General features: G+C 44.8%; 1 protein-coding gene across 3 annotated transcripts in view; it reads left to right on the top strand.

The window, feature by feature from the left end:
• Ssx2ip (SSX family member 2 interacting protein) overlaps window positions 1–4,380 on the top strand; it is a 35,906-nt gene extending 31,526 nt beyond the window's left edge. For all 3 annotated transcript variants that reach the window (XM_052178997.1, XM_052178996.1, XM_052178995.1), the window contains exons 12-14: window positions 999–1,113; window positions 1,589–1,754; window positions 2,882–4,380. In XM_052178997.1, the coding sequence (XP_052034957.1) occupies window positions 999–1,113; window positions 1,589–1,754; window positions 2,882–3,056 (456 nt within the window). In that variant the 3' untranslated portion in view covers window positions 3,057–4,380. The remainder of the gene's footprint in view (window positions 1–998; window positions 1,114–1,588; window positions 1,755–2,881) is intronic.
• Window positions 4,381–12,294: the final 7,914 nt, after the last annotated feature.

The raw sequence follows: 12,294 nt of genomic DNA, 5'->3' as shown, positions 1-12,294 counted from the left end.
GAATCTTATGATCTGTGTGACATAAGAACTCTTGAAGTGTTGTTATCTGTAGTTGGTTTGTTATCTTTGCTTTTTCTCCTCTTCTGCTGCTGTTTTCTGAGCTGTCCGGTCACACCTGGTTTCATGGGAGTGACAGGCTTGGTGCTGGGCATCCCAAGGCGCCCACGCGGGTTCCTCCACACGCCTCACCCTTGTTTTCCTCAGGCAGCCAACACCTCATGTGCCCTTGGAGCTGTCTGACCCTGCCCCAGAATATGTCTGCTCGGAGACATGGGTGGCCGTGACAGAGGAGGAATGGGAGAGAATGTGGTTTAGGGATCATCACATGATCAGGAGACTGTGTAATCTGTGTTTCCTCTTGTGGCTTAGTGGTGGTGGCCACTGTTAGATGGCTACAAGACAAAAAAACAAACAAACAAAAATGCCCGGTGAGGTCAGAAGTCTGTTTCCAAGAGGCTGGTTTATGAAGTGGGGATTTTTTCTGATACTAGTTTTAAGCTGTGTGTTTTTTGTGTCATAAGTTCTGCTAATATTCTGTTCATGAAAAACCTGGCAGTTGATGGACTATTAAGCGAAGTCTGTGATTTTCTATTATTTATGCTATTATTATGCTATTAAAAATTATTAGCTTAAGTATGTGGGTGTTATACCTGAATGTGTAGTACATGTGTATGTGTGCACCACGTGTGTGCCTGGTGCCCTCAGAGGCCAAAAGAGGATATTGCGTCACCTGAATTGGTGTTATAGGCTGTTGTAAACCATTGTGTGGGTGCTGGGAATTGAGCCCAGGTCGTCTGTAAGAGCAACAGGTGCTCTCCACCAGTGCAACCATCTCTCCAGCTCCCAGGTTTTACTTTTTAAACATGATAATTTTGAGTGTCTTAGTTTCTAGGCGACTGTTTCCTGTGAGGATGGACAGGTGGCTAGCGAGGAAACAGCTGGAAGTTATGAGACTTAACTAACTGTGGAGTAATTGCCGTTCATCTTTGCTCCACTAGAGGAAGGCGTTTGAAGAGGAGCGAGCCAGCTGGGTAAAGCAGCAGTTTTTAAACATGACGACCTTTGACCACCAGAACTCAGAAAGTGTGAAACTTTTCAGTGCCTTCTCAGGAAGTAAGTGTTCACATGTGTCTAGTCAGAATGTGTGCAAGGCGAGTGCAGAGCGAGCGTGCAGCCCCGCGTGCACAGGAGGGCCTGTCTGTGGAGCCAAGCACGCAGTCGAAGGAAGCAGTGTCAGTGTTTTTCTCTCTGCCTACCTGGGTTCAGGTTCTGGCCATCAGACCCAGGAACTCAGTCCATAACAGGCTATCAGTCTACCATACCCCCGGCCCCCCAAAATCAGCACTTAAGTCAGAGTAGGGCTCATGGGAGAAGCATGCATATACAAAGTGCTTTTATGAATTCATGATCATGCCATCCATGTTCTTGAAAGTTTGAAGCTAGGCCCCTGTTTGTAGAGTGTGTCAGAGATGGCGCTTAACTTGTTCTTTCTCAACCCACTCTAACTTGCAAATGGCTGACCTGGTTGGTCATCTTCGCGGTTGATATTTTACCATGTGCCCTGCTCTTTCTCTTCCTTGTAAACCAGGTTCTGATCCAGACAATCTTATAGTCCACTCGCGGCCACGGCACAAGAAACCTCACGGTGTGGCTAATGGGGTGCCAGCTTGCACGTCAAAACTGACTAAGTCTCTTCCCGCTTCACCGGCTACTTCAGACTTTTGCCAGACACATTCATGTGTGTCTGAACACAGGTATTTGCTTTTCAATGACCTTTTCACATCCTTCTAAAAATAGCTAACATTGTATTACTTAGGAAAAGTTGTTGTTGTTGTTGGTGGTGGTGGTGGTGGTGGTGTGTGTGTGTCTTATGATAGTCGACACTTTGGAAACAAATTAAATTGACTTATTCATGCCGTCTGCACAGAGGTTGCCGGTGTGAGGCTTCATGCTCGGTTTAGAACTTTTGTTGATCTGGTCTCCACTCGTGTCTGCCTCTGTTTACATTTAAAACCTAGACTTCTGGGGCAGTGCTGGTCCATAGCTTTCATCCCAGTACTCAGGGGACAGGCCGTCTTGCTGTACATGGCGAGTGCTGAGTCCGTCAGGGCCACACTACAAGACCCTGCCTTATAAGACAGAGTAAGGTGGTTATCTCAGGAATCACTTAAAAAGATCTAAGTACTTTAACCATATTGAAGAATGCCATTTTGATAGTTTTTTAGAGTACCTACTTTAAGTTCCTTTGGTGTGCCCATTACATGGGTATTGGAGGGCAAAGAGCCAAGAAAAGCCACTTCCTCAGGTTGATAAAGAAAATTCCTGCCTAAGGTAATTAAGTATTAAAGCAGTTTATTCCCTATCATTAGGGCATGCATATATATATAATTTTATAAGATAATTCAGTCTATTTTTAGGTCAGTAATATAATAGCTGTGGAACAAATATGAAAGAATTTTAAGCAAGAAGAGGGGAGAGAAAAACATGAGCTTTAAAAAAAAAAAGTATTCCACAAAGTTTCTCTGTGGAACAGATTGTGGGGTCAGTGCTGTGCCCCAGAGAGCAGGTCTGAGGGCGCTGCTGAGGCCGAGAGGCAATATGTGTCCGGGATTGGGAACCCAGAGCTAGAAACTCCACGGCAGGTCAGACCTGGGCGTGGACATTGCTAGGCAGGTCCTGCTGCTCAGCCGCACCTCATGGGTAGATGAGAATCTGAAGAAAGCACTTCCAGGTGCTTCCTCCTGTTGCCTTAAGTGGTTCCAAAACATATTGTTAGTGCAGACGTGGGCTGGCAGATGTGAGGCGTGCGGGAGCCTTTGCTCTAAACGACACGCAAGGAGCCGGCGATTAGCTGCTGAGATGTCCCTTATTTCCCCAACAGTTCCATCAGTGTGCTGAATATAACTCCTGAAGAAACCAAACCAAATGAGGTCGGAAGAGAAAGTACGGAGCAGAAGTGGAGCGTGGTGTCGAGGCCCAGTTCACGGGAGGGTTGCCACGGCGGACACTCCTCGGCCTACAGCAGCTCTCACGCGGAGCGAGACGACTTACCTTAGATGCGCCGGCTGCAGAGCTTTTCCTAGATGTGGTTAGAGGGACTGACACGGGGTATAGCATAAAGTCAGCCGTCTAACTTAAGATGCTCGGAGTTGTTTGTGTGGGCGCCCTGTCTTCCCCCAAAGAGCTGAAATGCTAAGCTACTTAAAAGATTGCAAAAGCTTTGGCTGTGTGTTAGTAACAGAAGCATCTGGCTCTGTGAATAAAGGAATGTATGGTGTTTGGTTGGAAACAGATGCACTGGAATGATTTCCTCTCCCAGGTACCGAGAAGAGCACTTTTAGGAGTTGGTTACTGTAAACATTAAATCTTTGTCCCGAGGATGGTTGGCATTGGAAGCTTAGCCTTTACTTGAATGTATACTGTAGATTTTTAACAAAGCAAGTTCTATATTTATTGTGTTGAGTGTGATTTTGGGATTACCTCTTTCATATGTTTTATGTCTGTGCATATATACATGACTATGTACAGAGGCTTTAAGGGTTAAAACTTCACACCATGCTTGAGTATAGTATCTCATGCCAATTAAAATGTTTCCAGTGGCATGGTGTTTACAGATGTGTTAGGACCACTGCCACATGACAGTTCAGATTTTATTTTTAAGCCTTCTGGGCAATAAAAATTCAAAGCCACTTCATAAGCTGAGTTCAGATAACTAGAATTACTAACATTACATTTTTGAGATTTTGAAAGCATTATACTTTATTTTATATATGTGAATGTTATAATTTCTAAGAGGAATATTGATTATGAAGTAATGGGGGAAAGACAAAAGTATGTTTGGATAACAATATAGGAGCATTGGATTGAAATATTTGGGTGATAAAGGATATTTAAGATAGCTGGATGTGATATTTTCCTTACCAAATGGGTGCCAGTACAGTAACATCTGTACCAGCCAGGGCTTTATATCATTGCCAATAATTTTGTAATTAAAAAATTTTCAACTAGATTCCACTACTAAAGAAATACGACAATGTGAAACGTTGACTTTTATAATTAAGACACGATACTCTGGGCACTCTGTGTCTGTTAGTTTTCAGAACAATCTTGGGCTCTTTTCTGTCTGCTTCTGCTGCATGTTTCTTCATAAGAAGTATGGTACTGTTGATAGTGATGACAATAACAATAAGTGTAGACATAGGCCCAGGCTTCTCCTGGGGGGTTCCCTCCAGCAGCTTTTAAGTGCCTCCCCCTGCTCGTCTCTGCACATAGACGCCGACACAAGCCCTTGTTTGATGATGCAGGTAGTCCTTCAACCTTTTTCTTTCCTTGCCCCTGCTGTGACTGTTGCATTAAATTCATCATGCTACCAAAAGAGAAGCCTTGTGTTGTCTGTTCCCTGCATGACTGCAGGTTCCGTTCGCAGCAGCCACAGTCTGGCTGGGTCTGTAAGACAGCCCGACCTGAGGAAGCGCTGTGCTGAGTAGGTGGCCTCTGTAGCAGCCATGCTCCCAGTTCCTGGAGTGTGAGCTCTTGAGTGTGATCTGCTCCCTCTACCTGGTATGGGTCACTGTTTTACTCTTTAACATTTGGCATTGCAGAGGTGTTGCTGTAGTCCAGAAGAGGAAACCCAGCTGGGATGATGTAATTACGATCTGGTGAAGAAAAGCAATCAGTGTGAAGTAGTTGCTGATTGTTTCTATCCCATGTCCCCTCAGGGACCTGTCTTATGACATACTTTGCCAAATACAAATATTCCTGTTTTTCATTAAAACCGTGCTTAAGTCTATGAGGAGGGTTTTGTAGAAAGGAACTCCTGCTTTTTTTTTTGCTGTTTGCATTTCAGCGTGGGCTGAATTCCCATACTGCAAAGAAATTCCTGAGAAGGTTCGAAGGAAACTAGCTGTAAGAAGAAAGCCAGATCCCTTTGGGCTGTGCACGGGTCTGTCAGAAGCCGTACATTTTCCTAGCTCTCTTGTTTTGCTGCCCATTCCAATTCTAAAACGATCCCTAAGACATCCCAGAGAGCTGGGCGGTCATGCTGGAAGGCACGAGACCACAGGAAAGCTGCTGGGACTCTTGTCTGTTCCTTGCAGCATTTGCTGTATGCAGCCCACACAGCCAGCCTGGCCTGAGACTTGACAGTGACAATGTCTCTGGGCACAAAGCCTCCTGGTGACCTTACGTGCTTTCCTGTTTATCAGTATGGAAGTCTGACACTTCACCCCTATGTTGGGATTTATATTCTTAGCATGACCATTTTGAATTTTCAAGGCATAAAAACTGATGAAAATGTAAGATACTTTCCTATTCTTAAATAACTTATTTACAGTGACTAGAAACTTAGTTGAAAGACCAGTGACATAAGAAAAGCCATGCTAAGATTAATAAAGGAACATTTCCATACAAAAGTAATGTGTTACATGATACATTTGCAAGACTAGCAACAGCAAGTCGTTTGCCTCATTGTCGAAATGAGTATAATATGTTGTTAATTCTTTGGTTCCTATCCTATCTAGGCAGGATTGGCCAAAGGCTTGTAATAACCTGATTTTTTGTGGGAAAACATGGTGCATTGTAGAGAGCCTTATTGGGGTGCCTTGCCACCTGGCAGAAACTTGACATCGACCAAGGTGAACTGCTATATTAGCCATAATCCCCTCCACCTAGGGGATTTGAACCAGTTCTGCAGAGAAGTTTCCAGCCTCTGGGGGAAGGGTTTTCCTCTGCCATCTATTTGGAGTCCATTAAACCTTGAGACCTTGAACAGCAGGTGTTGTCTTGGTCTCGATCTCTTTTACCGCCGCCTTCCCATACACCCCCAGTTTCCCTTCCAGGCAACCTGTTCAATGTAACTGCGGGCAGTTACAGTGCATGATGAGGTCCCTATAACCAAGTTTTAACTACCCCTGGTAGGGCCTTCTGAAAGGCCTTGGAACCCCAGCAGAGATTTCTGAAGTGTGTAAGCTTGGAGTACTGGGAGTTAACAAACCCCTCCCATGATTGCTCTGCTGTAAAAAATTCTTTTAAGTACATATACCTGTGTAGAAGGTGGTCTTGAGTTGAATCCTGGAACGTCAGTAAACACACTTTGCCCTATGTGTGTGTGTTTGACCTGCTGTTATGTCAAGGTTTGCCATGAGGAGCAGAAGTTGGGCCTGCTCCCCCATCATTGGGGGTCCCTCAGCCGAATGCCTCTGTAAAACCTCAGTCATCATAAGCCAGTGGTGTGGTGGTTACGTCTGAGCTGTTCCGGGTCTGCTTGCCCATTTCATAACAGTAATGGTGCTTGGCTCCCACAAGAGCCCGGTTGGGGTCTCCTGTGGGATGCACTCTGTATTTATTGGTTTGCAGGGTTGGTTTTTCATGAATGCTGATATGCAGAGCAGATAAGATTTTCTCTCCTGTACTGGCGGGTTTTGTGTGTCAACTTGACACAGGCTGGAGCTATCACAGAGAAAGAAGCTTCAGTGGAGGAAATGCCTCCATGAGATCCAGCTGTGGGGCATTTTCTCAATTAGTGATTAAGTGGGGAGGGCCCATTGTGGTGCCATCTCTGGGCTGGTAGTCTTGGGTTCTATAAGAGAGCAGGCTGAGCAAGCCAGCAGAAGCAAGCCAGTAAGAAACATCCCTCCATGGCCTCTGCATCAGCTCCTGCTTCCTGACCTGCTTGAGTTCCAGTCCTGACTTGCTTTGGTGATGAACAACAGTGTTGAAGTGTAAGCTGAATAAATCCTTTCCTCCCCAACTTGCTTCTTGGTCATGATGTTTGTGCAGGAATAGAAACCCTGACTTAAGATATCTATCTCCCAAGGGAGAAATGGATGAAGCGACAATGTGAGTACACAGGTGAGGTCGTGAAATAGATGATTTCAACCTTCTAAATTGAGTGTCTGGTGTTTTCTTTCCACCTGAGGGCTGAATGTAAATTAAAATGGAATGGACTATTAAATGATTTGGTCTAAAACCACCAGTTTTCTTCTGTGAGCCCTTAGGAATCCTGAATTTCAAGGGGCTCGGGAGACTGCTGTCTCCCATGGCACACACAGACTCCGCCAGTGTTCACCTGTTTAAGCCTTGGAATATCTTTATCAAGTGCACCATTTAATAAACAGCAGACTAAAGATCTGTTGGGATGTTGTAAGTATTGATGGATTTCATCAAGCAGCATACTTCTTTGTTAGAAGGCACAGTGACACTGGCCTCAGTTCTAAGGCTCTGACTTCTGGGATACTGGGTCCTGGTCTTTATGTGTCTGTGCTTTAAAGACTCTGCAGACTTTAAGGTAGATCACACTATGAATAATAAAAGTTAGAGTAATATAAAAGGCTCCAGGTTCTGTGCATGTGTAGCTCAGGCAGCCCCCTCCTCATCTTAGTCAGAGATGAGCACATGTCTCAGCCTTGTCGAGTGAGGAAGTGCAGCCTGGATGGGGCAGGACCATCTTCAGATCCAGACCTGGAAGGCAGGCTTGATAGTCTGAAGGTAGCTGATGCTGGTGTTCTTTCAGGTTGCTACAAACGCACAATTCTGCAGGGAGTTTTCTGGTCATTTTTGGAAGCTTCAAATATTCTTTATCTTTGGGAGAAACATTTATTTTAAAACCTTTTTCATAATAGCTTTTAAAATGTTTAAATGGTATTTTACCCATTTACTTATCAAAATATAGTATAAAGGACATATTTTATTTTGGCTCTTTTAATAGGCCTCTGAAGGATTATTAACACCCTTCTTTTAAAATTTCCTAACAAGTTCATGTTAAGTGGTAACTCAAGGTCACAGAACTCTTAGACAGTGAAACCTGGACTCCAGGGCCTCCCACTTGGTCCCAGGATCTCCAATTTTCTGTGCACTGCTGCTGTCCAAGTGGGTAGATTTTTTTTTTGAATTCTGGCTTAGATGGACTCACAGCTCGCGTGTCTGTTGTTCACCTGGTGCAGAGGGTCAGTATAATGTACGTCTCAGCCTGTGTGGAGCAGGGTGCTTTGTGAGACAGTAATAATCTTTAAGCATATTTCTTTTATCCTGAGAATTTTTTCTTTTTGGTGAAAAAGTAAAAGATCCACATTTTGGTAATTTTATTCTACTCAAGGAAAGAAACATGACTACTAAAATCTCTACTATTTGATATCAGTGAAATTAAACTTTCTAAACAAAGTTTTGTTGGAAATGCAGGAAAGAAAAATAGAAATGCAATATCCAGTCACACAGTGCGTTGTCACATTGTTGTAAAAGTGAACAGAGAAGTGACCACTGGATTTGAAAGGCCATCGTGGGCCTTGCCTCCGTACAGCACTTGCTCGCCGCTGTCCAGAGGACACAGAGCACACAGCTCATCAGTGCTCCCCAGTTAACCCTTGTTCCTGTAAAGCAGACTGGTAAATCTGAGGTGAACTCTGGACTTGGCAGAAAGAACCAGAGAGAGACAAGTGGTGTGACAGCCTGGAGTGACATAATGACATTACCATTGACTCAAGAACGTAGATGGGGGGGGGGGCCTGGCTTTGCAGACTTCAGGTCCCTTCATAACATTGTGCTGCTGTGACTCTGTCCAGTGACTACAGACTGCCCTGAACTCCCGGAAACGTTTTGGTGACGGGCTGTGTGTGACTGGGCTGGCCCCACGGGCCTTGGCTGGGCTGAAATGGCCGGCCTGTGTGTGGTGCCTGCCCTCTCCATGCTGCTCCATTTTGAGTTTTCATTAAGTGCCATCTCCCTTGCCCAGAACTAGTTCCTTTGAGTCTTGCCTCAGATGCTGGTAGCTCTGAGACACAAGCAAGTTGTAATGTATTCTGCTAAACAGTTTGTAACAGTTGTTTATATGTGCAGTGAAAACCAACAACACCCAGAAATTTGTACCAATTCAGCTGAAGTATATGGGGATAGTTGAAGCACAATGCAAACCTGGTCTTTGTGTCTGCCTTGTGATCCGGTTCCCCCCCCCCCCTGCTGAGCTATACTGCTTGAAACCTTTGGGGGTGGGGAGTGTTCCTGTTACTTCAGTTTACAAAGCGCGCTAAGCCACACCCACACCCGCCTAATCGTGCCATTTCCCCTCAGATCTTATGCAATTGTCTAGCATGTCACCATTTACAAGTTGTAACTCACTCATGCAACGTTCAGTCTTGCTCAAGATAAAGAGTAAAGATTAAGAGTATATTTTTTATTTTTGTTTTGTTTTTTCAAGACAGAGTTTCTCTGTGTAGCCGTGGCTGTCCTGGAACTCACTGTGTAGACCAGGCTGGCCTCGAACTCAGAAATCTACCTTCCTCTGCCTTCCAATTGCTGGGTAAATTAAAGGCATGCGCCACCACTGCCCAGCTTTTTTTGTTTGTTTATTTTAATTTTACGTATGTTAGTACACTGTCACTGTCTTCAGACACACCAGGAGGGCATTGGATCCACATTACAGATGGCTGTGAGCCACCATGTGGTTGCTGGGGATTGAACTCAGGACCTCTGGAAGAGCAGTGAATGCTCTTAACCACTGAGCCATCTCTCCTGCCCCCAGACTTGTATTCTTAACCACTTCGCAGGCATGAAGTGACCATTCAAAATCCTTTACCATTTTGTGGGCGGGTGCATGTGTTACTCACAGAAGCCAAAGAGAGTCCTGGACTCCCTGAACTGGAGTTACAGGTTGTTGTGAGCTGTCTATTGTATGGCTGGTAAATGAACTCAGTCCTCTGTGGGAGCAACACGTTCTCTTAACCACTGAGCTGCCTCTCCTGCCCCGCTAGATTAATGAGTCAGGGACAATATTTTTCTGGCAGCGTCTAGGCTCCACTGTAATTAGGGAAGCACCTGTTATCCTAGCACAGACGCAGTCCTAGGGTGGTCGAGAGAACAAGAACATGCTAGTGCAGCAGTAGGTATGGTCGCAGACTGGATCACAGGTGCCTTTGTTCAGTCTCCATCCAGGCAAGCACAGTGCTTGACCAGGCAGGGGGTCGTCACTTCCCTGCTGTGTTCTTCTGTCAGAGCCAGGGGGAAACAGTGCTGCTGGCTTCACTAAAAGAAATTCAGCCCTATGGTCGCTTGATATTTGACAAAGGAGCTAAAACCATCCAGTGGGGAAAAGAAAGCATTTTTAACATATGATGCTGGTTCAACTGTCAGTCAGCGTGTAGAAATGTGTAAATCAACCCATTCTTATTTCCTTGTACAAAGCTCAAGTCTAAGTGGATCAAGGACCTTCACATAAAACCAGACACACTGAAACTAATAGAGAAAGCGGAGAAGAGCCTCGAACACATGGGCACAGGAAAATTTCCTGAAAACCAATGACTTATGCTCTAAGATCAAGAATTGACAAATGGGACCTCATAAAAATTGCAAAGCTTCTGTAAGGCAAAGGAAACTCTCAATAGGACAAAATGGCAACCAACAGTTTGAAAAAAGATCTTTACCAATCCTACATCCAATAAAGGGCTAATAGCCAATATATAGAAAGAACTCAAGAAGTTACAGAGAAACAACCCTCTTAAAAATGGGGTACAGAGCTGAACAAAGTTTATCTGAGTAATATCGAATGGCCAAGACGCACCTAAGGAAATGCTCAACATCCTTAGTCATCAGAGAAATGCAAATCAAAACAACCCTGAGATTCCATCTCATACCAGTCAAAATGTCTAAGATAAAAAAACTCAGGTGGCAGCAGGTGCAAGGATGTGGAGAAAGAGGAATTCTTCTCCACTGCTGCTGGGATTGCAAACTGGTAAAAAAACATTCTGTAAATCAGTCTGGCACTTCCTCAGAAAATTAGACATAGTATTACCTGAGGACCCAGCTATACCACTCCTGGGCATATACCCAAAAGATTCTCCAACATATAACAAGGACACATGTTCCACTATGTTCATAAAGCCTTATTTATAATAGCCAGAGGCTGGAAAGAACCCAGATGTCCTTCAACAGAGGAATAGATACAGAAAATGTGGTACATTTACACAATGGAGTGCTACTCAGCTATTAAAAATGATGAATTCATGAAATTCTCAGGCAAATGAATAAACAGACCTAGAAAATATCATCCTGAGTGAGGTAACCCAATCACAAAAGAACACAACATGGTATGCACTCACTGATAAGTGGATATTAGCCCAAAAGCTCTGAATACCCAAGAGACAATTCACAGACCACATGAAGCTCAAGAAGAAGGAAGACCAAAGTGTGGGTGCTTTGGTCCTTCTTAGGGGAACAAAATACTCATGGGAGCAAATATGGAGGCAAAGTGTGGAGCAGAGACTGAAGGAAAGACCATCCAGAGTCTGCCCTACCTGGGGATTCACCTCATATACAGCCACCAAAACCTGACTCTACTATGGTTGCCAAGAAATGCTTGCTGAAAGGAGTCTGATATATCTTTCTCCTGAGAGGCCCTGCCAGAGCCTTACAAATAGAGGTGGATGCTCGCAGCCAACCACTGGACTGAGCACGGGGACCCCAATGGAGGAGCTAGAGAAAGGACTGAAGGAGATGAAAACAATATCAACCAACCAGATCCCCAAAGCTCCCGGGGACTAAGCCACCAACCAAGGGGTACACATGGCTCCAGCTGCACGTGTATCAGAGGACTGCCTTGTCAGGGCCCTTGGTCCTATGAATGCTCAAAATGCCCCAGTATAGGGGAATTGAGGCAGGAGTGGGTGGATGGGTAGAGGAACACCCTCATGGAAGCAGGGGGAGGGGTATGGGTTAGGGGGTTTGGGGGGTGGGAAAGGGGATAACATTTGAAATGAAATGTAAATAAAGAAAATATCCAATAAAGTAAAAAAAACAAAAAACAAAGCTCAGACTTGAGTCTGTGTGTAACTGACAGAAACCTAATTAGAAGTCATACAGAGAAAAGCTGTCTTTCACAACTCACATAACAGTTCATTATAAAAGCAGCAGCGGCGCATTGAGCAAAGGAAGATGGAAATACAGAGCCTAGAAGATAACAGCAAGATCTGCAGACGTGGCCACGGCAGACCATAGCCCTCCAGACCAGCAGGAACCTGCTTCTGTAAACCTGTTGTGTGACAAACATTTTCTGGCAGATGTAACCCATGTTTCCTTACCTCACCTCGGGATCCCATAACAGACCAAAGTATGGATGCCACCGAAGTCCAGCTTGGTGAACCAGTGAATTATTGGGGTTAGTGAATGAGGGTGAGGAGTTATTTACAGGAGCAGAAATGACTCAGACAGCTGCGTCACCAAAACCCACCCCGGCATGGGTGACAGCTCACAAAGCTGGGACCCTGGAGCCCACTGCACAGCGTGCAGGCAGCTCAGAGGCTGCAGAGTCTC

This window comes from Apodemus sylvaticus, chromosome 4 (assembly GCF_947179515.1).
Source record: "Apodemus sylvaticus chromosome 4, mApoSyl1.1, whole genome shotgun sequence".
Lineage (NCBI taxonomy): Eukaryota > Metazoa > Chordata > Mammalia > Rodentia > Muridae > Apodemus > Apodemus sylvaticus.
This window is presented reverse-complemented; position numbering and strand designations above follow the sequence as displayed.